This window comes from Rutilus rutilus (assembly GCF_951802725.1).
Source record: "Rutilus rutilus genome assembly, chromosome: 16".
NCBI lineage: Eukaryota > Metazoa > Chordata > Actinopteri > Cypriniformes > Leuciscidae > Rutilus > Rutilus rutilus.
Genome location: NC_140224.1, coordinates 3,196,770 through 3,223,628, shown reverse-complemented (window position 1 = coordinate 3,223,628; position 26,859 = coordinate 3,196,770). Strand labels below are relative to the sequence as shown.

Below are 26,859 nucleotides of genomic sequence, written 5' to 3'. Positions count from 1 at the left end.
AGGTGAAGACTGACTCAAAGCCAAGACGCGCGTGATAGGCTCTTGCTGATGAAATGAGTGAGTGATTTTATTAGTAGAATAGTAGAAAGACAGTGAAATAATACTTTTTTTACGCATATTCTAAGAGCCTAAAACAAAAATAAATTATAAAATGATATATAGATAAACAGACAGACTGATAAATAGATAGATAGATAAAAAATGCTGCATAAAGTTGTCAGCTGTCACCTTGTTATAGGTACAGTGGCGTATTAAAGGCTGTGAGATGGGTACATTTTTACAGGCCTGCATCGCGTCTATGATATGCTTGTAATGCTGAAACATGAAGGTGTGGAACGTTTGCCATCCTACACGACCATCGCAAGAGATGTCCATCTGTACAAAAGAAGACATTCTACTGTGATAGCCGGTCATATAATAGAGCCCAAACAGGCACATGTAACTCTCCTCATGAAAAGACAGGCATAGCAAGTTGTGTTTTAAACACCGATGTCCACAACAGACCTAAGCTTGTCTTTTCCTGAGTAAATAATCACAAATTGAAGATAACTGGCCTCACTGAATAACTCCTCCACGTCACTTCTCTGGTAGTCTTGGCCTGTCACTTCTTTCAGAGAGGAGAAGAACTCATCAAAACTCATAGAGTTAGCTGAGACTCGGTCACATGCTCTTCTGCTGGGTTTGGATCTCACAGAACGCTGCTTGAAGAACAATTCCATCATTGGCCTCAGATGACTCGACTGCAATGACTCCAAGAGACGGACACTCCGGCCAGCAAAACTAAAGATTTAATGGAGAAGAGATGGAAAATATGGTGTGAAATAAATATGTATGTGTACAGAGTCATACAGCAGCTGTGATTCAACATTGATTATCAAAACGATGATTACCAGGAAATGCATGGAGAAAAAGAGAGTACAGAAGAGCAGAAGTAGGTTTTGTAGGGAGAGACAGTGCTTGTGTGAGGCAGAGACCAGAGACGCCCTGTGGAGCAAACAGTAATTGCAGGTACTTTCTCAATGCGTCTTATACCCACATGAATGTCACCACAAAGTGGTAAATACGAGTGGGAAGGTCTGAATTTTCCTTAAGCCCAGAGTTTACGAGTGCGTCAGTGAGAAACGTGGCAGAATACAACAATATGTTGGAGTAGGTGTTTAGCAGCACATTTTCAGGCTTTTTTTATTTATAACAAAATAAGCTAATTGTCTACACAGAATGTAATAGCATTGTAACATAACCATATAATAAATGACGAAGTGGCCTCATAAATTAGGCTAATTAAACACATAAAAAAGCTAAAACACACCTGATGCACATTCATTTTCTAGAAAAACCTGTTGCATTTTTAATTTTTTGCAGTTAATAAAGAGACTATCATAACCCAAAAAAGGTTGCATATCTGTTCTGATAGGGTTGTGTGGGCAGGAAAAGCAATTTTATAAAATATTAAAATTAAACTAATCAAATAATCACTTAATTTGGTAACACTTTATTTTACAGTGTCCTTGTTACATATGTTATGTACTTACTATAGTATTAACAGTAAATTATGCATAATTACATGCAGCTAACCCTCAACCAAATCCTAATCCCACTTAATATTACTCAGTGCTTAAATATATAATTACACTGTAACAATGACACCTTAAAATAAAGTGTAACCCTTGGAAAATTAATTAAAACTTCTATGTTTAGAAACTTCTAAAATGGAAAAGCGTTTCCCATTCATTTTCATGCTGATGTTAAAAGCTTTTTTTTTCACTTTTTTTTAAATAACTTGCAATATGGCTTAACAACAGGGTGTTATCCATTCCACTGTGCAGTGAAATCAAAATGAAACAGCTTCTGTAATTTATCATGAAAGCGTGTTGCCATGAGTATCCGACAACAAACCTAAATGAGCTGGAAAAGTTACTGATTGAAACACCGCCCCTAATCACAGCTAAGCCGATTTAAAATCACACATGGCAGCACTTCACATGCCAGTTCTTTAACAAAGCATATATCCTGTAATATGCACATTTTTATATATGGCTTGGCTTAGGTCAAAATATTATGATAATTACAATGAAAACACAATTATATGCTAGCTTTGTTTCCCTGCATTATACAAATTCAATATATGATCGCCCAACCAATACTCTTCTGTGTTTTTAGATGTTTAGACACCTAAAGTGAGTAAAACTATGTACAAGTAGCTAGGGAGGCAATATATTCTTTCCATTCAAATACAAATTTATAGAGATGCACCGATATGGAGATTTTGACCAATACGATGACCGATAATCCCTGGAATTTTTGGAAGCCGATAACTAATATATTGGCCAATGAATCTAAATCTTGATAAACATTTTTGTGAAATGTCTTATCTGTTCACAAAAAGATATTTCTTTTAAATCGCATCTTAGTTTTTAAGATATCTCATCTAAAACGTTTAAGATTTTAACTTTTAAAACGCATCTAAAGCGTGCAAAACATGTCACGTCATGCAGAAAGCACCAATCAAAGCCCTCATGGCGAGCAGTGTGCATCTGAAGTGCTTCAAAAGGAGGAAATAATGATACACAATTTATCATCTTTAATATATCGACCTAATTTTATCTGTTCAAGAACATTAAAAATTAACATTTATTGGTTACCATTAAATCACTGGTTTGAACGCCGATATTTCATGCATGTCTAATTTAGGATTTATTTGATTTATCAAATTAAATGGATTCTATATAACACCTTATGTTTGGGGGAAAAAACATGCAGATTGAATAAAAAGTATTACAGCAGGCATGCATGTCTGTGTTAGCAGTTATATGCCATATCACTGACTGATCACTGAATAAAATAAGACTATTTACTGTTGAGTGCTGCTGGGTAGTTCCTCCTTATAGACCTTCCACAGATCCTTGTGTCGTTTTAAGGTATCCATACCTAATAAAAGCAAGATATACACAGTTTAAAGCAGATAAGGTAAAACAGAGCTTCTAGAAATACAGTCAATACAGTTTCAATACTTTTTTCAGTGTTTTTACGGTCTCTTCTTCTTTCAGCCTCCAAGAGTTTAAAACAGGAGACAGATGCTCAGGTTTCTAGATTAATCATCCATTAGTTACTAAGACAATGTCCTACAACAACATAACTAAGGAGGGCACAATTGTTTGCTGCTTTATTGAACACATTTATTATCATTTGCCTTTTATAATATATACTTTTTCTCTATTTATTGCTAAAGTTTACTCTTTGTGGTTACTTCTACGGTAACAGTTAAGCAATATCGATTAAAAACAACGGTTTTCACATACAGTAACTTACCACAATTCTTAACGTAAGGCATTGTAAAAAAATACTGAAATCATAAATAAAGTAAATCATAAATCTTCCAGCCAGTGTAACCGCCAACGAGGAGCTTACACCTAACGTTACGCTTAAAAAACAACCGTTAAATGTAACGTTAAACATTCGGTATACAATTTATACTCATTTGTGTGTGATAAATACACAGTAGTATGGACGGAAACCTTACTTAGCCTTGTGTCTTGTCAGATAAATTTAACGTATAATTTTGATAATCTAAATTTACTTACCAGTCAGTTCTCAAATTTGATTGGCTGAGCTCTGGTTGCCAGAGCGATTATTCTACTTGTTCGCGCGCTCTTCTTCTACTTTATCCACGAAAACAAGTACTTATGCTTTCAATGTAGTCAGATACAAACTATTCATGTTATATCAAAGTAATACTGTTTGTATATAATATAAGACGGCCTAAACAGGGTGCGGAATTGTTTTACACACAATTTTAAACTTTCTGAAACAACACACGTGACGTCTTTGATACCACGTGACTAAAAATATATCCCAGTATGAATAAATAAATAAAAATAATTAGCAAAACTAAACAATTGCACTTGCAACTACATTTTCAGAAAGCACATATATATGCTCAAAATTTGTATAAAATTTAAAATAATAAGAGTATTCGGGATAAAACTGAAAGCATAAACAGAGGCCTAAAATAACATTTGAAAATTTACTATAGCCTACTATATACAGTAAAGTATATTTACAGTTTGTGAAAAAAAATATTAAATACAATTAGAAAGTATTACAAATATTTGTTAAAAATAGTCATACATTTGTTTTAATACTGTTTTGATCTGTGCTATTTTCAGTAGTTTACTATTTTTATTAGTGTGCTTTTTTAAAGTGTTAAACCATCTAAGATCAGTTTGACCCACAAACATTATATTAATAAGAAATCATAAAGCTGTCAGAATTCAGAAAACTGGTCAACATCATATCGATTAGCCATATTTTGACACGGGGACTGCAGCAAACAGCTTGGGGTGTCTTTATCACAATCACAACTGTACATGTAAGATACAATGATGAATATTTTTATATAATTTCGGCAGCACATTCTGTTTTGTACAACTGATAAATGCTTTGTTTTACTTTGATTTACTCTTTGTGGTGTTGTTTAAAAACTTTTTTTTTTTTTTATGTACTAAGCTACATGCTAATTGTTGCATTGTTGAAAATATTGAAAAATGTAAAATAAAATATGATGAATGAAGGAACATCTTCAGTCAGCCTAACTGTCAACAAAGATCTTACAACTACATCTGAAAGACAAACAAACAAACGTTTTACTTTGTCAAACAACGTTTAATATATACGCTTGTTATATAGATTATCTTTTCTCCCTTTGTGATACAAGGAATATTGCTAAGTTGCCTTGCTTCTTGAAATTTACCGCAATATTTGACTCATCTAAAACTACATTTCCCACAATTCTGCAGTTTTAAACCGGAAGTCGTTTCTCTTCCTGGATACTTCAAACTGTCAAACGAAACAATAGTGAAGATAAGAGGCTGAACAACATCTGCTGACACAACCCTGAATAAAGTAATGCATTTTAACGGCAGAAAGAAAGGTTAGTTGTTATTTTATGACTCTTCAACTCGTGTAAACCGATTGTTGCGCGTTAATTATTTTTGCACGTATGCAAGACTCGATTGTAAGTAAATGCAAACAACGTATGCCTGCTTGAAGATGTTTATTTTATTTCTTTAACTTAACCCTCTTATCACAAATGGGAAATAAATTATAATATTTTTTTTTTGTCTAATAAGCATATATTTTGGGAGAAGAGATAAGTAAATATTCCAGTACTTTGTAGTAACTGTTACTGCTCTTTTTTTAACCGTCTTGAATTTGTTATCATAAATAATAATAATAATAAAAAAAAAACTCGGTCACACTTTACATTAATTGTTTTTAACTGCTATGTACTAAGATTTAAATTAATTATTTGATACAATTTACATTGCACTTATATTTAAAATATAACTTACCTGCGTGTAATTAGATCTATAATAACAATGTTGACCTTCCCTTACCCCTTAACCCACCCTTAAACCTACCAATACCACCACCAAACCTGTCCCTAACCTTACCTGTATCCCAAAAGTGTTTTACAATACAACATGAACACAAGAAGTAGGCTAACTGTTACATTGTACCTAACATTATTGATGTACATACTGTACATATAAAGTGCGACCAAAAACTCAATGCCATATAAAGAGGACAGTCATATAGAGTTAATGGATGTGGTTAATGAACCAGGCAGAGACAGTTTAAAATCCAATTTTGATGACGCTTGCCATTTTAATAACATTCTCTCCTGGTGTGTTTTACATTTTCTTTTCTCCACACACAGCCCAGTGAGAGGTGACGGAGGTCATGGAGGACTTCAGGAGGTCGTACCTGAGGCTGTGTAAGGAGGGAGGAATAGACACTCAGGAATCAGTGCTGGCTCAGCTGAACGACTCGAGGACAGTGACGGGCCTCTGTCGACTGGACCTGAGCGGGCAGAGCCTCAGCGTGGACACCTGCGGCGTGCTGGGAAGAGCACTGCAGAACGACACGCTCTTCACTGAGATCATCCTCAGTGACTGCATGCTCAGCGAGGAAGGTAACTCGCAGAAAAATCCTGAAATCCAAAATTTTAGATTGCATAAAGCAAAAAAAAAGTTAGTTTGCAGGACCATTGTTTGCATTTTGCATACTATTTTTCTTTTATTATTATTGTAAAAATGACTTAAGTAAGATCTGCATAAATTACAGGCCGTGCAAAACAATTAGGCTAGCCTAACATTATTAACAAATATTAACATCATTATGGAAATTAGTATTTATGGGTAAAATCTGCCATGAAAATAGTCACATTATATATAAATGCGCTTTGTAAGATAATGCAAAATGTAATTTCTCTGTTTATCTTTTGATTTTGACAGTTTTGTGATATTTACTCAAAATCTGAAAACGTAGCATGGATCTTTTATGCCCGGTACACATTGTATGATTTTGGGCTGTCTCAGATGAAAGATGACGAATCGTGGTCGTGGCTCTTAAACGGTGGTCGTACGTCGTACAGTGAGAGAGGTTCAAAGACGGCCATTATCACGGCCTTATGACCAAATATAGCCTGTGATAATATTCAGACAGTCAGAACTTTATCATGATCATCTCACAGTGTGTTTGCTGCTACGGCCTACGTCTGCTGACTAGCCGAATAAAACTGCAACATGAAATGGCGTATTGATCAACTACTTACCTCAAGCTCCAGTTGTAATATTGGCGTGCCAATTGGCCTCTTTTCCCAGCCACGACCGCGTCCATATTCTCCTCTTTCGCTTCCTCCTCTTTTTCCAGCGCACATAAAATCACAATTGCCAAAGTGTGATTGCTCTTGCTTTATTTGTTCACCACTAGCACATGCTGATGACGTTTTATTCTTCTATACCTACTTGTGTCGTAGCCTAAGATTCAATAGGTGTCATCATCGTACAGTTTACATACATGTACCCAAGTTAATTAGATCCTTGTCATACAGTGTGATTTATTTGTAATGATCTTATAGGATTGCTGAAATCACACCGTCTGTAGCAGGCATTAGATGAAGGCATAATTATTACACTGATGTTTGCATGAGCCGATTAAGTTATTACAAAAATCCTGTTGTATTGCTTTAGACTTGTTACTTTTTAAAGTGACCCTATTATGCCATTTTAAAGGTTTCTAATTAGTGCTGTCAAATCGATTAATCGTGATTAATCGCCTCTAACATAAAAGTTTGTGTTACATATTGTATGCGTGTGTGTGTATATATTATTATATTTGTATACACATATATTATGTAAACACCTATTATGCAAATTTTGTTTTGAAATCCTAATTTTGTTTTGGAGTCTCCTACAATAGGTTTACAAGCATCAAAGGTCATTAAAACACTTAATATTCTCATAATACACATTGCAGAATCAGCTCCTTTCTCTCAGTGTGTGAAATGGTTCGATAAAGGATCCGGTCTCTCTAAACCTCTTCTTTCTGAGAGCTTGCTCTGCTCTGATTGGTCAGATGGCCCAGTCTGTTGTGATTGGTCAACCGCTTACATCGCGTGTCAAAAACAGAACGTGTGTGTGCAAACCTACGTTGGTTTGTAACAGGAAGTAAGGCTAGAATGACTCGGTTCAGAATCGGTTCATTCTTTTGGGAGACAATAACTTTATTTTTCATGCACTTTGATCTTTGAAACTTTGCAGACCTTTCACCTTCACAAACGGCTATATTACACAGTGCATGAAAGGGAATATTCAATAGAGCATTTTTTTAACGTACTCCTTTTTAAACAATGATTTCCATATCTAGAAAGCAAAGAAATAGCATATGAAAGAAAACAGCTTTTTGAATGAGTTAACACTCAAGACCACTCACACTCTTCCCTTCATCTACAGGTGCCAAACTGCTCCTCAACGGGCTTTGCTCCAACACCACAGTGAAAGTTTTGGACCTGAAGGTGAATTTAAATTATGCATTAATATATGTACATATTTTACTGGTCTGCCTCTTGCTTTTAAAGGGCTGGTTGATTATGATTTCATTTTTCTAACTTTAGTTAGTGTGTAATGTTTCTGTTTGAGCATAAACAACATCTGCAAAGCTCAAAGCAAAGGGAGATATTTGCTTTTAAACAATTCACTTTTTAAGGACTACAACAAACGGCTGGTAGAGACTACACCACATTCCTCCCGGGTTAGTGACATCAACAACCCTAGAATTTACATAAACCCCGCCCCCTGAACACGATTTATAGATTATCAAGACAGAATATGCTAATCAATGACTAGGAGATAACTACACATAAGCTACTTAAATTCATCAACTAACCATTCAGAAATGTCCTGTTGCTTCTACATGTTGTCACTTCTTCTTGAGTCTCTCCATCATTGTCTGACTCCGGTTTGAACATAAAAAGCTCAAATTTATTGAAAATTTCAAGCTCCTGAAGCTCTGCCCCCCTGTGCCGGGAGCAGCAGCTCATTTGCATTTAAAGGAACAGACACAGAACGATGTGTTTTTGCTCACCCTCAAAAATTGATAATATTAACATGCTATATAAAAATATCTGTGGGGTATTTTGAGCTAAAACTTCACACACACACTCTGGGGACATCAGAGACTTATTTTACCTCTTGTGAAAAGGGCATTATACCACCCCTTTAAATGTATACTTAGCCTGTAATGCATTTACTAAAAACATACTTTCTCTTCAGGGCAACAACATGAGAGGAACAGGAGCTGAGGCTTTGGGCCAGTTATTAGTGAGGAACAAGACACTGCGCAGGTGAGGGATTTTTAATACTCGTTTCTAACCTATAATGGATTGATTTGTTCAGACGATTGTCTTTCCTATTTTCCTTCACATTAAGAAAGAGACAGAGTTTAAACGTGTTTATACCATGGGCTGTTTAAATACTCGATTCTGATTGGCTGGAAGGTGTGCAGTAAAACCGTTTAATGCACAGGTAGTTCCAGTCAGTTTGATTACAGTTCGAAATTAATCCGCTACATTTAATCCACTTGCAAGCAGAGTGAGAGACACATATGAAAACGTTTAGGTAGGCTAAATGGATGATTTTTGAATATCGTTTAATTTGTATCAGTGTTGCCTGTCATTCATAAATAATTGTAATAAATCCATTAAAGAATCATTAAGTTAGCTATATGCTTAAGCAATGAGGGGACTGTAGCTGCTAAACTTTAAAGAAGAGAACGACGCACACAGGTAACTCGCGCACGCATCTCTCTCTCTCTCTCTCTCTCTGTTCCTTCTCCTTCAGTTCTCTGTCTCTCTCTTTTAATAATGAATTTAAATAAATGTGAATTCATTCAAATAAAAGCAATACGATGGCTCTACTTTATTTAAAGCGGACGGAGTGCAAGAACTGACGAGCCTTAACTTAAGAAATAACCGTCATTTTTGCACGTCTGTTAAAAAATGACACAGTAAACATCAGTTACAGCTTTAACTTATTTTTAACTTGGCAAATAACCAAGGTATAAGCGGGATAATCCACGGCTAGCCATGCATTAAAGAATTTTAATGCACTTCGTAGAGGCAACTTCGAGTTCTTCGCCTCTACGTCGTGCATTAAAATCCTTTAATGCATGGCTAGCCGTGGATTATCCCTTACATGTGTCTTAATTTGATCACCCATTTGTATATTATCTAACATTTAAAATCAAAAGAAAGAGCCTTTCACAAGACATTTTTTTTGACATCAAGTGAAAAGTATATATATATATATATATATATATATATATTTTTTTTTTTTTTTTTTTTACTTTTTAATTAAAACAATACACTGGCAATATTTTATTTGAAATATATATAATATATAAAAAAAGAATAATAATTTGTGCAAATGGGGACAATTTTGATTCAGTAACAAAAATGACCACGTCATAGCATAACAGTTAATAATATTAGTCTAAAAGGGTTTTACTTTGTTTGCCACCATCATTTCATCTCCAAAAAATCTTTTAGGATTTAGTTCTTTTGGAAATATGGTAAAATATCAAATGATTGTTTCTGTTTTGCTTGGAGACTTGTGCTGGAGTGGAATGCTCTGGGAATGTGGGAGGAAGGATTTTCCATATTTTGTGAAGGTTTGGCCTCCAACACCTCTCTCACACAGCTCGACCTGCGCAACAATCAGATGAACCACCAGGGGGCCGCGGAGCTGTGTGTGGCCCTCAAGAGGAACAGCACTCTGCAAGAGCTGGGTGAGCCAAACCAGCACATTACACACTCACTGCTGTCTGTCAGCAAGCACTGTGTGTTGTTGTCCCACTTCTCTGAGGCTGATGAAATGTAAATGTTTAGCAAGATGCCAGTCACTCTTTTTTAAACCTTATTGTGCTATTGCATCTGTATGGTGGTGTGTAATATTTCTCAGTCTTTGGCTTATTGTCTGTACGCACATCTTTATTAATAAATCTGACTAATCATTTAAATATATTTCATATGCTCTTTATGAATGTTAACAGGTCTAACTTTTAAAAAAAAATCAGTAACTTATATGCCCTATTGATGGCTCAATATACTACCTTTGGGTCTGTAAGATTTTTTTTAATGTTTTTAAAAGAAGTCTCTTCTGCTCACCAAGGCTACATTTATTTGATCAAAAATACAATAAAAACAGTAATATTGTGAAATGTTATTACAATTTAAAATAACTATTTTCTATTTGAATATATTGTAAACTGTAATTTATTCCTGTGATGCAAAGCTGAATTTTCAGCATCATTACTCCAGTCTTCAGTGTCACATGTTCCTTCAGAAATCATTCTAATATGATGATTTTATGGTCAAGAAACATTTCTGATTATTATCAACAGTGTTGAAAACAGCTTCATATTTTTATGGAAACTCTGATTCATTTTCAGGATTCTTTAATGAATAGAAAGATCAAAAGAGCAGCATTTATTTTAAATAGAAATCTTTATAACATCATACATGTATGTAATTAATTCATTACAGCCTTTGTAGTAAAACTTAATTATCATAGATCTAAACATCTAAAGTCCATGACGTCATTCGTGCAGACATGAAAAAAGCCTGAAAATAACAGGGAATTTTAAAAGGATGATTTCTGACCTCGAAACTATAATGTAAAATGATTACATTTTAAAAAGTCTTGAAAAGCATGTTAATTTTTCTATTAATGCTCAGCTCTGCAATAATTATTGTGTTGAACAGTGGCTCTCAACCGAGGGCCTCAAGATGACTTAAAAAGTATTTCAAATAGCCATGAAAATAAGCTAAAACAACTAAAAATCAAGATATTTCTTATTATTTGTTTATTTTTATAACATATTTCAAGTTATGCCAAGCTCTAAAATCTATTTATCATGTAGAAATTGCGAATGAGGAGGGCCTTCAAATAAACAATGAAATCAAAAGGTTGGAATCCACTGTTTTAGAAATGGTTCCTTTTGAGTGCAGTCTCTATAAAAGTATTGTTCAAAACCATAAGTCGAGTCTGATGTGTTTGCAGATGTCCGGTGGAACAACATGGGGCTGCTGGGAGGCCGATCTCTGCTGGAGGCAATGCAGCAGAACCGCACACTGCTCAAACTGGAGATGGCTGGAAACAACATTCCCAGTGACACGCTCAGAGCCATCGGTGAGGCTGACTCGCAACCTCAGATGTTACACACATTTAAGGCAAGACACTACAGGTGGATAGGGTAGATCTCACCATACCTTCCCTGGAAGATTAATCACATTAAAGGGCTGGTTGATTATGATTTCACTTTTCTAACTTTAGTTAGTGTGTAATGTTGCTGTTTGAGCATAAACAACATCTGCAAAGTTACAACGCTCAAAGTTCAAAGCAAAGGGAGATTTTTACTTTTAAAGAAATCGCTTTTTAGGGACTACAACAAACGGCTGGTAGAGACTACACCACATTCCTCCCGGGTTAGTGACATCACCAATCCTAAAATTTACATAAACCCGCCCCCGAAACACGATTTATAGATTATCAAGACAGAATATGCTAATCAATGACTAGAAGATAACTGCACATAAGCTACATGAATTAATCAACTAGTCATTCAGAAATGTCATCTACATGTTGTCACTTCTTCTTGAGTCTCTTCATCATTGTCCGACTTCGGTTTGAACATAAAAGGCTAAAAGTTTTTTAAATATTCAGTGCATGTCTTTGTGAGGTAAAAAGACACAAACTCTTGAAGCTCCGCCCCCTGTGCCGGGAGCAGCGGCTCATTTGCATTTAAAGGAACAGACACAAACGGTGCGTTTTTGCTCACCCTCAAAAATCGACAATATTAACATGCTATATAAAAATATCTGTGGGGTATTTTTAACTTCACATATGGGCTGTTTACACCTGGCCACTTCATGCGTTTTCTCAGATCGGATACCTATCCGATCGTGAAAAGACCAGGTGTAAATGCCCTCCGAAACGCATTCGAGACGGATTTGAATCCGATCGCTCAAACCACTTCAGGAGGAGATCTGGGCCGCATTCCAGACGAAACTGGACAAGTGTAAATGCATCTGGTTGTTGAAACCACATATGTAAATTGTACTCCTCCAAAAAATTATTACAAAAATAAACGTGTGAGAGCGTGTTATAGGCTATATGTAATGTTATAGCCAGATATGACGACGCTACTGGAACACGCATCACCGCAGATGAGAAGCTGAGCATATATTCATTAAGCCAACGTGCAAACTATCACAAATCAATGTGAAAGTAAGTCGCAGACGCTAAACACACAATCATCATCATTAAAAGTAAAGAAACAAAATTATCTTAGTACCAGGGCTGTTGTCGCTCTCTCATATTGCGGTCTTTGATTTTTGAAATTTTAGCTGATTATCAATAAAATGCTGCTCATATCTGTTTCTTTCGGTGACGTACTCCATTTAATCTGCATATAGCACGGGAATTGAAGATCGGATTTAAATCCGTTTCGCAAAAACACATTCATGTGACCAGGTGTAAATGGAATCGTTTTGATAAATCAGATAGCTATCCGATCTGAGAAAACGCATGAAGTGGCCAGGTGTAAAGAGCCCCATACACACTCTGGGGACATCAAAGACTTATTTTACCTCTTGTGAAAAGGGCATTATACCACCCCTTTAATTGTTTTGTATTATAAGGTTTTTGAAATGTTTAGGCAATACTATTTTTGCATAAATTTCCAGAACAGAAATCTGAACACTGGATAAAGCTGGGTTCAAAATTCTTGTTTCATTTTATTGACATATTCAGGGATTTTGGATCTCTTTTTTTATCATTGCATAAATCAGAAAATACTGTCAATAGCCAGAAAAAAAAAAATTTCAGCATGATTTTAGGAATAAAGTATTATATAAATTAACAAACTCCTCTGCAAAAACATTCAGAATATAGATTGGCATAAAACTGTAAAATGCTTTTTACCGATATGTATTGTAATTGATATTTATAGACACACAACACTTAAATGTTTACTTTGGATGTTTTCTACTAGTCTGAAAGAAGATGTTATGGAAGCAAAATAGCCCAAAATCTCAAAACTGACCAGTGGCTGAAAAACAATGGTTTTACCTGTAGTGTCTTGCTGTAAAGGTGCAGTACTGAGAACCGATTTCTGAGAAACCTTGTTGATATTTGAAATATTCATGAAAAAGAACGCAAAAATGACGAACGAACGACAAGGAAGAACAAAAACCGAACATACAGTACACAAGAATAAATACAAGCAAGAAAGAGTTGGTTGTTAGTCACCAGCAGCTCCAGACAAGCAATGACACTCAACACTCTCCTGTTACTATAGCTAACATTACAACAACAGCAGATCTCGATTCTGTGAAACACAGCAAAACCAATGTACTCACGCATGAAGCAGAAACAACGCAATCTCTGCGTCTGTTTTCAAGCCTTCACGCTTGGGTCTCTCCAGCACTGGAAAGCTTTTCTAATATTAACTCGGGTCCTAAAACTTTTGCCTGATCGCAACCCTTCTTTTTCCAGTGATATTCTTATGAGCTTTTCTCTTTTGTAATGTCTCTCAGCCATGTCTCTTTCTACAGTCTTTTTTTCTCTCTCTCCTCCCCTATCATGAGTGGACACGCCCCCTACTGCTGATTGGCTACAAGTGTGTGTTGTGGTGCTCTGTCCAATCTGCTTTCAACAGCATTTCACAGAAATAAATAAAAAACTTACTGCAGCTTTAATACAAAGATTTTTTATAAGAACAAATCTTGTGTCTTTACACAGAATTTTGAGCAGACAGAGAGCCGTTTTAGAGCAACATTAAAGGCACACTATGCAAGATTTGTACCTTAATATAACAGCTTCGAAATCATTTCGATGGTAAACAAACTCGTAGTAGGGCGAATTATCCCGATAGCAAAGCAGGAGGGGACGCCGCTGGCAAAACCAGCAATGCAGGTTTGAGAGGTGGCGCCCCGACAAATCTCGCGGGAATCATGACTTGTTTTACGGCACGACGTCACATACATCAACAACATATGAAGCAGCCTCTGTGGAAGACACTAGCACGCATTTCAGACGCGAGTCATCGCAGAGTCGACAAAGAAAACGCGGTCGGAAGAGTACAGAGGCGGCTCTGCGTGAGTGGTATTTACGACAGTAACGTTAAATACAAGTACTCCACAGCGACTCTAGGGGTCGCTGTTTGAGAAAAACGGAAACTGTGTGCAGAGTGTGCCTTTAACTTGGCTGTGTAAAGATGCCTTCAATTTGTTTAAACTTCTTATTCTTATTCCCAGAACAGTCCATGAATCACAATGCAGACAGGCAGTCCACACTTCGAGACAGCCGGAGCAGGACTCAAGTGCTCAGCAAAGAGATCCAGCTCCTAAAGGAGGAGAAGGGCCGACAGGTGAGGGTGGCTGGGATTATTCGCTTAAACTGTGGGTGGATTGACAACTAACAGCCCTTCTCTCCATGTGGCCTGAAGTTTCTTAGTCTCATGGATACCATTGAAAGACAGAAAGACGAGATGGGAAGAAGCAGCAGGTTAGTGTTACGAAGTTGAACCAAACCTGCTTTTTGGGTGACTAAATGATTGAATGATGACAGCATGTGGTTTTGGATTTCTTGCAGAAATTCATCAATACGTCTAGGGCAGTTAAAAGAAGCACTGAATGAGCAGAAATCATCTGTGAATTCTCTCACAGCCAAGTAGGCATCCATACATGTTCTACGTTAAAGGGATATTTCACCGCTGGAAAGATGAATGTGTATTTAAATTGGGTCATTTATGTAGTAGAAATGTGAAATTATTTTAGAAGTTGGTGCCTTCTAGACTGAGAAAAGCCAGATTTTTGGCCCAGAACTGCACTTGCTTCGCTGCCCTACGAGGACACGCCCAAGCCACGCCTACCGGTTACAGAGGGCAGTATCGGGAGAAATGATACAACTAGGCTACTAGTCGCCTCGAAACTGAAAAGACGGCGTTTTATGGTGAGATCCCCCTATGGGCGGGTTGAACACATGCGGAACGAGCTCCTCCTACTGGCTGGAGTCTCTCGCCTCTGGACACAAAAGCCTCTGATGAGCTAAATGACGATTTTTGCGTCATCTGAGGTTTTTTTCCAGACACACAATACAGAAATCTCTCGTCTCAGGGGGACATGAGGGAGGGAAGCACGATCATTCGAAAATACTACCGGGTTTCTACTGATACAAAGCTTAATGCTAATCGGTGAAGTATCCCTTTAAGTTGTTTTTTGTACTTTGGGATGTTTCACGAAGCTGAAGTGTGTTTGTTTTGTTGTTCAGACTGCAGATGACGGAGGCTGCTCTTGCTCTGTCGGAGCAGAAGACTCATGACCTGGGTGAGCTGCTGACTCGAGTTAAAATGGAGAAAACCGAACTCAGAGACAGACAGTCCAGAGAGATCAAGAAAGAGCAGGAGGTATTCAGAAACACCCAGTGCACTGTTTTTACACCATGTTACAGGTTCATCTTTTGATTATTTCCTTTAGTCCTTAATCCTCTGATGAATGCATTATTAAATCACACGCACAAAATATCCATTTTAATGTTTTTGTTTAATGTAACCGATTAATATAAGATGGAAGTGGTTCATTTATTACATATATTTTTATCATTTATTATTATACACATATACACTACCGTTCAAAAGTTTTGGCGGCAGTAATGTACGACCTATTTTAAATGTATTATTTATATCTATATAATTTCGATTTCAAATAAATTCTGTTATTTTCAACTTTCCATTTAATAAAAAAAAACATATTACAGATTCAACAAAAATATTAAGCATAACATTGATAATCAGAAATGTTTCTTGAGAAGCAAATATGTTTGGAAAAGTATGGAATTTGATTTGAATAATTTCCAGACCTGGATAAGTATGGAAATAAATTGTTTACACCCTATTCAGTTCTCTAAAAATAAATGTATCATAAAAGCAGTGTGTTTTCATGGCGAAAGTTCAGTGATCATTTAGTGATTGTCGAACACAACTGAATTAATTCAAGGCACACCTTTTACGCAGAACTGTTCAAAAGACAGTCTCTTTTGAACTTCACTCAGGATGTACTTTGCTGTTTGGTGATCGTGCAACATCAAACCATATTTACAGTAGGGGTCTAACGGTTCTCAGTAAAAAATCGAACCATACCGTTCGGCACGCACTTGCACCGAGTTGAAAATTGTTGAACATAAATAAAACAGACAGACAGAGTTCGGCGAATGTACAGTATGTTTCTGTCGATGGATACACATTCTGGCTTCCCCTAAACTTTGTTCAATAGGAGTGCCGTATGCTCTAATGAGCATTCATTTACGCAGTCATCACCCGAGTGTTGATAGCGCACGAGTCCAAGTGAGACCTGAACAGCACACCTTGCCATCTGTGTTTAAACTAAACTCATTTAAGCCTTGCCAAAAAACATTCGAGCGCAAGACGCGAAAGAACTAGTTCTTAAACTTGTTGCTTTTAGTTTGATTATTTGTTCTTTTTTTACTTGACTGTAGTCCTTTATTCCCTGAACATAGAACATACCGAGCCGTACCGAAACGTGACCCTAAAACCATGATAAAAACCGAACCGTGAGTAATTTGAACCGTTACACCCCTAATTTACAGTATCAAACTGATGTATCAGAGGTGAATATATTCAGGTTATAAAGTGTTTTGGGTTTCTTCTCATCATATAAGCATGTTATCACTTTGAGAAAACCAAAAAAAAAAAAAAAAAAAAAACTGGGAAAATACAAATATTTACTGCTAACTGTACTATAATACCAAATATAAAGCTGTATGAGCCATTGATGTTAAAATGGTTTGGACATTTGAGTCTGGAAAAGTATGGAATTCTGAAATCATCATATTAGAATGATTTCTGAAGGATCATGTGACACTGAAGACTGGAGTAATGATGCTGAAAATTCAGCTTTGATCACAGGAATAAATTACATTTTAAAATATATTCAGGTATTAAAACAGTTATTTTAACTTGTAATAATATTTTCACAATATTACAAATAAATGCAGCCTTGCTGAGCACAAGAGACTTCTTTCAAAAAAGAAAAAATCTTAGCAACTCCAAAGTTTTGTGGATGATAACAATATAATACTAGATCATTTAACTTTGTATTAATTTATGGTAATTGACCTCTAATGGTTTTTGGTTTGTAGGAAAGCGCTCTGAGGGAAGCTAAGCTTTTGAAGGAGGTGAACAGTCTGTCAGAGAAGAACCTCCAGCTTCGGAACAAGGTACAGAGACGAAGCATTTCATATGATGGAGCGTCTTGAGTGTGTGTGTGTGTGTGTGTGTGTGAGTGAGTGATTTAACCAGAACCTTTAAAACTCACAGCTGGAGGAGAGCGAACGCAGATGTAAAACACAACAGGATCAGATCTTTGAGCTGAAGCAGGAGCTCACAAACACCACTGCTGAACTCAAGCTGCGACTCGCCCAAACTGAAGGTGTCACATGACTTCCAACTCGAGGCACAATAGATTGTATTTCAGATTGGTTTTAAACTGGGAATGTTTCCTTGGTTCCATTAGAACGGCTGGACATGGAGAAGAGAAGATCCAAGCAGGCACTTGAAGACGTGGACAGTTTGCGACAGAAGGAGGTGAAGATGTGAAACCCAGAGATTTTAATTATAGGTTTTACTTACATTTTAGTTGCTGCTGCTGCTAAACATATATTATCCTTTTTTCTCCAGGTGGATCATCTGACAAGGCACCAGGAAGAAAGTGAAAGAGCTCTTCAAGAACGCATCCTCAAACTGGAGGGACAGCGGATCCAATTAGAAGAAGTAGACAAGATTATTCCCAAAACTAACCTCAAGATTAATGAAATATAGAGCGCTGCAGTGATGATGTATTTTTGTAGGCCAAACCTTAAGTTGACGTGACCCTGGTCCATTGGCTTTTGGATTAATGCAAAAAATAAGCTCTAAAGTTTATGATTCTTACATGTTTTGTTCATCATGATAATCTTCACAAATGAAGCCTGAATACATTCTCCAGAAGTAAAAAGCGAACAAACTACACCACGCTCACGATTTCAACGTCACCGTTAACCTTCCCATAACTCTTTCTTCAACTCTTTCTTTCCTAAAGTCTTTCTTTAAAACATTTTCCCCGAAAGTTTGAGTTATAATAGTTTGCAATAAAGCGCTTATAAACACAATGAGGCTGTGAAAGCATCTAGTGAGTAGATGATTTGACCTGTTCACTGTGATGATAAAAAAAAATCACTAGTGAGGGATTACTGATGAATTTTGATTCTGATGAAGTAAAAGGTGACAATATCTTGAGCTTGTGTTCACCACAGATCTTATTTCAGCCATTTAACCAAAAAACATTAAAAAACTCTTCGGGACGATTAAACCGTAAGTGCTAAAATGCCTTTCATACAAAAATACATCATCTCTGCAGGACTATTACTTTCAAACATTAACAATGGGTCATTATGTACTCGTCTTGTTCCAAACCCATATATGGTTATAAAAAGTGCTCATTCAATAGCATTTGCTATGCAGAGACAGTTCATAGTGAGCAAGTGCTGTTGAAATATGACACTGCAGTCACATGCAACACTTTTATAGTTTATTTAATGCTTTTTATGTCCTTGTCACTTGTTAAATTCCACTTTTGTGTTCCTTGCAAAAACAAAAGAGCATTAAGGTTTGGAATGAGAGTAAATAATGAAAAAAGTTTCATGGTTTGGTGAACTATTCATTCCAATTGAAAACTAAGGTTGAGTGTCCACAAATGCTTTTTTGTGCTTGTTTTCTCCGGGAACTCTAACTGCAGCAGCCTAATGAGGCGCTGAGCGTCAATTTCACAGTGCTTTCCGTTTTTTCGTTGAAAATCAAAACGTCTGCCTTATTATTGGTTTTGGAATATCATCGTTTTTAATGGTACATTAAGAAGATTCACAGAATGAAGAACCGCATTTGCACTTGAGTCATAGTTTGTGTTTTGCATGTAGGATCTCAGCAGAGCGAAAGCGTCTCTAGTGACCGAGAGAGCTCAAGCAGAGGAGGAGCTTGGGAAAGTGCGAGCCCAAGTGCGACTGGAGGAGGTATGCAAACGCTTCTTGATATGTTACCACGTTAGCAGTGTTGTTCCTCAAAACCACACGATCTTCTGATCGCTCTGCAGCAGCAGCACCTGACCAGCCTGGAGGAGAAGCTGCGAGCGGTTCGTCAGTCTCGGGATGAGTCGCAGAACCACTGCACCCAGCAGAAGCAAACGCTCTCTGATCTGCACGCCAGAGTGGGCCAGCAGAACATCGAGATGGACTCGCTCCGCCGCAGGATAGAGGAGCTACAGCAGGTACTTAGTTAAGAACTACTGCATTACAGCTACAGCTATGTTAGTCTGTACACAGTGTGTGTGTACATACATGTATGTATGTATGTATGTGAATGTGTGTATATATATATATATATATGTGTATGTACAGTGGGTACGGAAAGTATTCAGACGCTCTTAAATTTTTCACTCTTTGTTATATTGCAGCCATTTGCTAAAATCATTTAAGTTCATTTTTTTTTCCTCATTATTGTACACACAGCACCCCATATTGACAGAAAAACACAGAATTGTTGACATTTTTGCACATTTATTGAAAAAGAAAAACTGAAATATCACATGGTCCTAAGTATTCAGACCCTTTGCTCAGTATTTAGTAGAAGCACCCTTTTGATCTAATACAGCCATGAGTCTTTTTGGGAAAGATGCAACAAGTTTTTCACACCTGGATTTGGGTATCCTCTGCCATTCCTCCTTGCAGATCCTCTCCAGTTCTGTCAGGTTGGATGGTAAACGTTGGTGGACAGCCATTTTCAGGTCTCTCCAGAGATGCTCAATTGGGTTTAAGTCAGGGCTCTGGCTGGGCCATTCAAGAACAGTCACGGAGTTGTTGTGAAGCCACTCCTTCGTTATTTTAGCTGTGTGCTTAGGGTCATTGTCTTGTTGGAAGGTGAACCTTCGGCCCAGTCTGAGGTCCGGAGCACTCCCAGGATATCCCTGTACTTGGCCGCATTCATCTTTCCCTCGATTGCAACCAGTCGTCCTGTCCCTGCAGCTGAAAAACACCCCCACAGCATGATGCTGCCACCACCATGCTTCACTGTTGAGACTGTATTGGACAGGTGATGAGCAGTGTCTGGTTTTCTCCACACATACCGCTTAGAATTAAGGCCAAAAAGTTCTATCTTGGTCTCATCAGACCAGAGAATCTTATTTATCACCATCTTGGAGTCCTTCAGGTGTGCTTTCATGTGTCTTGCACTGAGGAGAGGCTTCCGTCGGGCCACTCTGCCATAAAGCCCCGACTGGTGGATGGCTGCAGTGATGGTTGACTTACTACATCTTTCTCCCATCTCCCGACTGCATCTCTGGAGCTCAGCCACAGTGATCTTTGGGTTCTTCTTTACCTCTCTCACCAAGGCTCTTCTCCCCCGATAGCTCAGTTTGGCTCTAGGAAGGGTTCTGGTCGTCCCAAACGTCTTCCATTTAAGGATTATGGAGGCCACTGTGCTCTTAGGAACCTTAAGTGCAGCAGAAATTTTTTTGTAACCTTGGCCAGATCCGTGCCTTGCCACAATTCTGTCTCTGAGCTCTTCAGGCAGTTCCTTTGACCTCATGATTCTCATTTGCTCTGACATGCACTGTGAGCTGTAAGGTCTTATATAGACAGGTGTGTGGCTTTCCTAATCAAGTCCAATCAGTATAATCAAACACAGCTGGACTCAAATGAAGGTGTAGAACCATCTCAAGGATGATCAGAAGAAATGGACAGCACCTGAGTTAAATATATGAGTGTCACAGCAAAGGGTCTGAATACTTAGGACCATGTGATATTTCAGTTTTTCTGTTTTAATAAATGTGCAAAAATTTCAACAATTCTGTGTTTTTCTCTCAGTATGGGGTGCTGTGTGTACAATAATGAGGAAAAAAAATGAACTTAAATGATTTTACAAATGGCTGCAATATAACAAAGAGTGAAAAATTTAAGGGGGTCTGAATACTTTCCGTACCCACTGTATGTGTGTGTGTGTGTGTGTATATATATATACATACACACACACACACACACACACACACACACACAGTTGTGCTCAAATGTTTACATACACCTTGCAGAATCTGCTAAATGTTTTAACAAAATAAGAGGGATCATACAAAGTGTATGTTTTTTATTGACTATTGTCCTGAATAAGATATTTTACATAAAAGATTTTTACATATAGTCCACACACAAGACAAAAAAAAAAAAAACCCTGAATTTATTAAACGACCACATTCAAAAGTTAACATACTCTTGATTCTTAATACTGTGTCGTTTCCTGGATGATCCACTGCTGTTTTTTTGTTTTGTGATGGTTGTTCTTGAGTCCCTTGTTTGTCATGAGCAGTTAAACTGCCCAATGTTACTTAATCCTCCAGGTCCTGAAAATTCTTCATTTTTCCAGCATCTTTCGCGTATTTGAATCCTTTTCAGCAGTGACTATATGATTTTGAGATCATATTTTGAGAACAATTGAGGGACTCAAACACAACTATTAAAAAGGTTCAAACATTCACTGATGCTTTAGATGGAAACGCAATGCATTTAAAAGAGCCTTTTTGAATTTGAAGATCAAGGTAAATTGTACTTCATTTGTCTTCCTGGAAACATGTATTTTCTCTTGTTTCCAAAGGGCAGTACAAAATGAAAAAAATTATATTTAAACAAAAGTTTGCATTTTATTGATCCTGAGACTTCCACAGAAGATATATCTACGTTTTAATATTCAGACCACTGTTATTGATTGCTATCGGGATGTGAAGAGAGTTTCAACCAGTGTAAAAAAGTGTTTAGGAAAAACATTGCCTACCCTAGCTTTAATGGGTTAGTTCACCCAAAAATGAAACTTCTGTCATTAATTACTAACCCTCAAGTCGTTTCCAACCCAAAAGACCTTTGTTCATCTTTAGAACACAATTGAAGATATTCTTGATGAAATCCAAGAACTTTCTGACTCTACATAGACAGCAACGTTATAACCACGACCCAGAAAGGTAGTAAAGACATCATTAAGGGCGTTTTCACATCTGAAAGTCCGCACCAAGGTCCGAATCAAAGTTAATGTTTTGATACATTGTATACATTAGGTTAGTTTTGCTTTGGTTTCACACTGCAATTATGCGAGCGCACTAAAGAACTTTACATGACGTACTTGCGTCCTGTCGTCATCATCTATATGGGCTGCATCTTAACATTGATTGGTTGACAACATTGACAAGAATGAATGAACAGACGCATATCGTTGCCAATATACTTTTATTATTATGGCATTACTCCCTGCATCACCAACTATACTCGAGGCTAGTTCAAATTCGCCAAATGAACGTCCTCATTGTGCGAACATTTTATCGTTGCCGCCAGGACGCAGGACAAATTGTGTGTGTGTGTGTGTGTGTGTGGACATGTTTTTCTACACCGGTGGGGACTTAAACCTGAATGCACACAGACTCATGGGGACTCGTGTCACCGTGGGGACCTAAATTGAGGTCCCCATGGGTACAAAAGCTTATAAATCATACAGAATTAGTTTTTTTGAAAATGTAAAAATGCAGTATGTCTCCTGTGATGGGTAGGTTTAGGGATGGGGCAGTGTAAGGGGATAGAATATACAGTTTGTACAGTATAAAAACCATTACGTCTATGGAGAGTCCTCACAAAGATAGTGCACCAGACGTGTGTGTGTGTGTGTGTGTGTGTGTGTGTGTGTGTGTGTGTGTGTGTGTGTGTGTGTGTGTGTGTGTGTGTGTGTGTGTGTGTGTGTGTGTGTGTGTGTGTGTGTGTGTGTGTGCAAATCAGCTGGAGGAAACGGTGTGGGCAGGATTGCACATAAATATTCTTCTTCAGTTGTTTAGGTTATGCGGTAACCACCGGAACTTCCTGTAAATGGTCTGAAAGTCCGAACCATACAGAAAATGCTTTCACACTAGAAACAAAACAAACCTTTGTTCAGTTTGATCCGGACCGAGAATTTTTTCATCTGACCAAATTTCGTCTGTTTGGTCTTTCGTCCGTGGTCCGGGGGAGGTTTCACACCTGTAATTTTGATTCGGACCAAACTGAAAAGTCCGAAAATCCGGACCAAACAAGGTAGGTGTGAAAGGGCCCTAAAATAGTCCATGTGACTACAGTGTTTCAACCTTAATGTAATGAAGCGACGAGAATACTTTTTGTGCGCCAAAAAACTAAAATAACGACTTTATTCAACAATTTCTTCTCTTCCATGTCAGTGTCCGACGCTGGTCACGTGAGCACCACGACACATGCGTGTGATGCTGACGCAGGAGCCGGCCAATAGTGAGCCAGCGTTCTGATGTAGAACCAGGAAGTGCTGCACTGTTTACACTGTCAGGAGCATCAGAGACTGACACGGAAGTGTAGAAATTGTTGAATAAAGTCGTTATTGTTTGTTTTATGCGCACAAAAAGTATTCTCGTCGCATCATAACATTAAGGTTGAACCACTGTAGTCACATGGACTATTTTAACGATGTCTTTACTACCTTTCTGGGCCTTGAAAGTGGTTATAACGTTGCTGTCTATGGGGGTCAGAAAGCTCTCAGATTTCATCAGAAATATCTTCATTTGTGTTCTGAAGATGAACGAAAGTCTTACGGGTTTGGAACGACATGAGGTTGAGTAAATGATGACAGAATTTTCATTTTTGGGTGAACTAGATCTTTAAGTTTCAGTTATTTTAGTACTTAAGCTGAATTAGTTTTTTTTCTATTATATTTTAATTTAATGTTTATTTCCAGAAACTAATGTTTTTATAATTTTTTGTTGTAGTTAACAGTGATAACCCTGATTTAAATAAATCAATGTCTCTGAACACAGGACCTTGCAGGTAAAGAGCAGGAGAAAGTGTCAGAAGTGACACGAGTGCGTGTGGAGCTTCAGGAGCAGATCGGTCACCTACAGGCCGAGAGAACGACACAGAGCGGCCTGAAAGAGAAGATCGCTGCTCTGGAGAGAGAGATGAAGGGTAAACGTAGAAGAGTACGCCTCTTTAAGATTTAGAATAGTCTTAGTGCTGGGCAACGATTAATTAGCCTGACTACGTCAGACTTCCTACTTCCGCTCAATTTCATTTCGCTTCTGTACTCAGTCTGAGACAGCGTAAAAGCTTTCCGTTTGCCTCCGGCCTGAAAACAGCCGGCCAATCAACGAACAGAGGGCGGGCTGAGAGCCGTGACGTGGATGCTGATTGTACCGTGGATGCGTAGATTTACTTCACATAATCTGCAAAAGTCGTTCACAGCCATGTTCACTCCGGTATTTCGCTCGATGGTTTTGTTTTCGCATCATACATGTGTTTACAGTGGAAGTTAGATGCGGCTGAGCATGCGCATAACACACGCCATAACCAAACGTTATGTGATTGGCTTACGGGAACCAATGATTTTAAACTTCAGACAAGCGCCTCCCCGCGAGAAAGAAAACGCTCAATGGTATTACCAGGCTAACAATTAATCGCATCCAAAATAAAAGTTTGTGTTAACATAATATAGGTGTGTGTACTTTTTTTTTGTATATTTTGTATATATAAATACACATATATTTAAGAAATATTTGCATGTGTATATATATATGTAGACATAATTTATATTATATATAAATATTTTATATATAAACAAAACATTTTTCTTAAATATATACATGCATATGTGTGTATTTATATATATACAAAATAATTATACACAATTGTGGTAGATTCTTCCCTTCTTTCACACCTGACTTAAATTTACCTGGGGCGTCTCCAAGCGTCTACAGTCGACACTTAATAATCTTTATACTCTATCTCTGCGTCTACAGTCGACAACTGGCTTGGAGTCGGATGACGTCTCGTCCCTTTTCCTATAACCCTATCATAGTGTCTAGTAAGCTTCACTAACTAGCTTTCTGCGCAGCATTAACCAGACAATGCCTTTGAATATGCTTTAATCACGACCGGAGGAGAGAATCCCACCAGCAAAAATAATACAACAGTTTTTACAGAATAGGAGCATGGCAAAAACAGACATGATACATTACATAATTTCCCTACAATTTGATTGGTTCTTCATATGCAAACCCTTCTGTTACTAGTCACGAGTTTACAAACCTAGACATCCGTCTAGTTTAATTTCCCCTTTTGTTATATTCAGACATGATTCACTAACACACACACACACACACACTGACTGAGGGCACACTGCTAGAATTCAGAAGCATATGGATGTTATTCCTGCAAGAAAAATAAATCTTAGTTATGATTAATAAAAAAAATCCATCACACAGTACACACACATATATTATGTAAACACATTAATCGTTGCCCAGCACTAAATAGTTTATAAAAGTGTCTTGCAATACCTGGATTGTTTATGTAACTCATTTTCCATAGTGAAGGCTAACTGCGAGACTTGTTTTTGTTCTGTTTATGTGTGTGTGTTATGTAACCTGATGCCTGTTGCAGGCTCATTGACACTGTGTTTGTGTTTTGGATCAGTTCTCAGCACCGCCCACAGAGAGGCCCTTCTGGACAAAGAGAGTGAGATCTCCTCTCTGCTGGAGCGGCTGCGCATTAGAGAAGGAGAGATCCAGCGCATTCGTGAGGACGAGGCGCAGAGAGCCAGCTTCCTCCAGAACGCCATTCTCACTTACGTCCAGGGCTCACCTCTTGCACACTACAGCCCCAAAAAGTGAAGTCGCATGCCAAGACCTCTGTGATTCCCCACAGTTCTGTGTGCAGTCTTTCCGTCAGTTCCACCAGAGTGCTTTTCAACTATGCATAATAAATCGACTGCAATATTGCAAGTGTTCACGGTGCTTTTAAATATTTGAGTGGCACGTTTTCATGAACCAAAATGGTATGAAAATGTCCTACAAAACAAAATATTAGTATGCATTCTTGTCCCTTTAAATGTATTAATTTAGTTGGGGGGATAGATTTTAACTAGTAAATAATCAGGGAACTCGTTTTCTCAATTTTTCTACTTTGAAAATGTCAACAGTTTTTATAAATATTTTCTTTGATTTTTTTTTTATTGTTATTTTAGAGCTCTTTCACATATTTAAAAAATCCCCAATGTGCCATATTGTCCATCAAAGCTCTTATGCTGTGGCACTTACAAATTGTATATTTTAAAATGTTTTCTACTTTTGAAGTTCTTTCTCTTTTGTAATGTCTGTTGGTTATTAAATAAAATGTGTGCTTTTGATGAAGCTGTTTGAAGAATATATAGTGGAATAATGTTCATTTCTGCAGTGTTGGGTTCTTATAAAAAATATATACACTGGTACTGTACTACAAAGAAATATTTCCATTTTATTTGGGCAATAATTTCCATTTGAATGTGTTAAACAAACTGAAAATGAAAAAATGCATTAATGGCATTATTTCTGGTGTAATAATAACTGGA

General features: G+C 37.4%; 1 protein-coding gene across 1 annotated transcript; it reads left to right on the top strand.

Annotated features, from left to right (window-relative positions):
• The first annotated feature begins 4,809 nt into the window (after positions 1-4,809).
• lrrc45 (leucine rich repeat containing 45) lies at positions 4,810-26,675 on the top strand. The gene is made up of 18 exons (XM_084434760.1): positions 4,810-4,930; positions 5,720-5,974; positions 7,797-7,858; positions 8,616-8,686; positions 9,950-10,128; positions 11,403-11,531; positions 14,660-14,772; positions 14,851-14,909; positions 14,997-15,074; positions 15,675-15,810; positions 17,562-17,639; positions 17,740-17,851; positions 17,936-18,006; positions 18,100-18,192; positions 19,374-19,466; positions 19,547-19,720; positions 24,293-24,440; positions 25,947-26,675. Exons 2-18 carry the CDS (start codon positions 5,743-5,745, stop codon positions 26,141-26,143), a joined length of 2,025 nt encoding a protein of 674 aa, XP_084290886.1. The 5' UTR covers positions 4,810-4,930; positions 5,720-5,742; the 3' UTR covers positions 26,144-26,675.
• Positions 26,676-26,859: the final 184 nt, after the last annotated feature.

What these genes read in the sequence shown, in the direction of transcription:
- lrrc45 (XM_084434760.1), top strand. Translation starts at nt 5,743, where the DNA reads ATGGAGGACTTCAGGAGGTCGTACCTGAGGCTGTGTAAGGAGGGAGGA. An exon ending in GAGATGGGAAGAAGCAGCAG is followed by an intron (nt 14,910 to 14,996) that starts GTTAGTGTTACG and finishes GATTTCTTGCAG; the next exon opens with AAATTCATCAATACGTCTAG. An exon ending in GCGACTCGCCCAAACTGAAG is followed by an intron (nt 17,852 to 17,935) that starts GTGTCACATGAC and finishes TGGTTCCATTAG; the next exon opens with AACGGCTGGACATGGAGAAG.